The sequence below is a fragment of the Lolium perenne genome, chromosome 4 (genome assembly GCF_019359855.2).
Source record: "Lolium perenne isolate Kyuss_39 chromosome 4, Kyuss_2.0, whole genome shotgun sequence".
Classification (NCBI taxonomy): domain Eukaryota; kingdom Viridiplantae; phylum Streptophyta; class Magnoliopsida; order Poales; family Poaceae; genus Lolium; species Lolium perenne.
The window spans coordinates 251,561,639-251,563,150 of NC_067247.2; the positions used below are offsets into that span (position 1 = coordinate 251,561,639).

The window sequence follows — 1,512 nt, forward strand, 5'->3', positions numbered from 1 at the left end:
AGTACCTGGGTCTGCCTCTCTCCATCGGCAAGCCCTCCAAAGCTGACCTCCAAGCCGCTATCGACAAGCTGGCGGCCAAACTGCCGCACTGGAAAGCTCGCCTCCTTTCCAAAGAAGGGCGCCTTGTCTACGTGCAGGCCGTCATGTCTGCCTCGGTGGTCTATCAGTTGTTAGCGCTTGATCTTGACCCTTGGTTCTACAAGGCTGTCGACAAACTGCGGCGCAGTTTTCTTTGGGTTGGCAGCGGGGACGCGAGAGGCGGTTCTTGCACGGTGGCTTGGCACCTTGTCTGCCAGCCGAAGGCCTTGGGCGGCTTGGGCTTGTTAAATCTGAAGTGGATGAACGTGGCGCTGCGCACGAGATGGGCCTGGCTTTCAAGGTCTGACAGCTCCAAGCCTTGGCACAGATTGGGGGTTCAAATCGGATCAGACTCTCAGGCCCTTTTTAACGCCTCCGTGCGGATTGAGCTTGGCAACGGTGCGGCAATTCTCTTCTGGGAGGACCCCTAGATCGGGGGACTCTCCGCCGCAACCATCGCTCCGGCGCTGTGTAAGCTGGTCGCTCCTGCGGCTCGCAGGCGGCGCACTGTCGCGGCAGGGCTCCTCCATAACAGCTGGGCCCTGGATATCTCTGGCGTCCTCTCCATCGATGCCATGGTGGAATACCTCCGCCTCTGGTCCGCCGTCCACGATGCAGCTCTGCAGAGGCCTACACCTGGCGCAGTTGATGTTTTCATCTGGAAATGGTCGAGCGATGGCGCCTTTTCTTCCCGATCAGCTTACGGCATGCTTTTCCAGGGCACTACGGGCTTGGCGGCGGCTCCGCTTATTTGGGACTCCTTCGCCCCCCTCAAGCACCGCTTCCACGCTTGGCTTGCCCTTCGCCGCCGCTGCTGGACCGCGGACCGCAGGATTCGGCGAGGTCTCCCGTCCCATGTCCTCTGCCCTCTCTGCGGTTTGACGCCGGAGACGTTGGATCACCTTTCCTTGCACTGCCCTTATGCGCAGGAGATCTGGACCAGTCTGGTCGCGCGCATTGGCCTGCTAACCGTCGTCCCGGCACTCAATTCTGGCATCAACGACTGGTGGCTGCTAGCTGCCGCCCGCGTTCCTAGGACGCAGCGCAAGCAGCTCAACTCCCTGGTTATGCTTGCGCTTCGCGCGCTTTGGCTGGAACGCAACGACCGAGTCTTCCAAGGAAAAAGCTTGCAAGCTTCGGCGACGCTCAGCAAAATCTTGGATGAATGGGGCTCGTGGGTGGCTTGTAGAGGTGGAGCCTCTGGGGATATAGATTAGTGCGTTGGGGTGGGTTTGGGGCGAGGTGTTTTCTCTCTCGCTCTACTTGTAACCTGGACATCTTGTGTCCGTTTTCTGATGCTTAATATAATGACGCGCAGATCTCCTGCGGGTTCTCGAAAAAAGAAAATTTGAGATTACCCCTATAGATGAACATCTGACAGGTTTTGAAATTGAAATATTTAACCACTGACCCATTGTGATAATTCAGGAAAGT

The 1,512-nt window shown here is 57.6% G+C and overlaps 1 protein-coding gene across 1 annotated transcript; it reads left to right on the plus strand.

Annotated features, from left to right (window-relative positions):
* Window positions 1-653: 653 nt before the first annotated feature.
* On the plus strand, window positions 654-1,295 carry LOC139839330 (uncharacterized). The gene has a single exon (XM_071829378.1). It carries the CDS (start codon window positions 654-656, stop codon window positions 1,293-1,295), a length of 642 nt encoding a protein of 213 aa, XP_071685479.1.
* The last annotated feature ends 217 nt before the right edge of the window (window positions 1,296-1,512 follow it).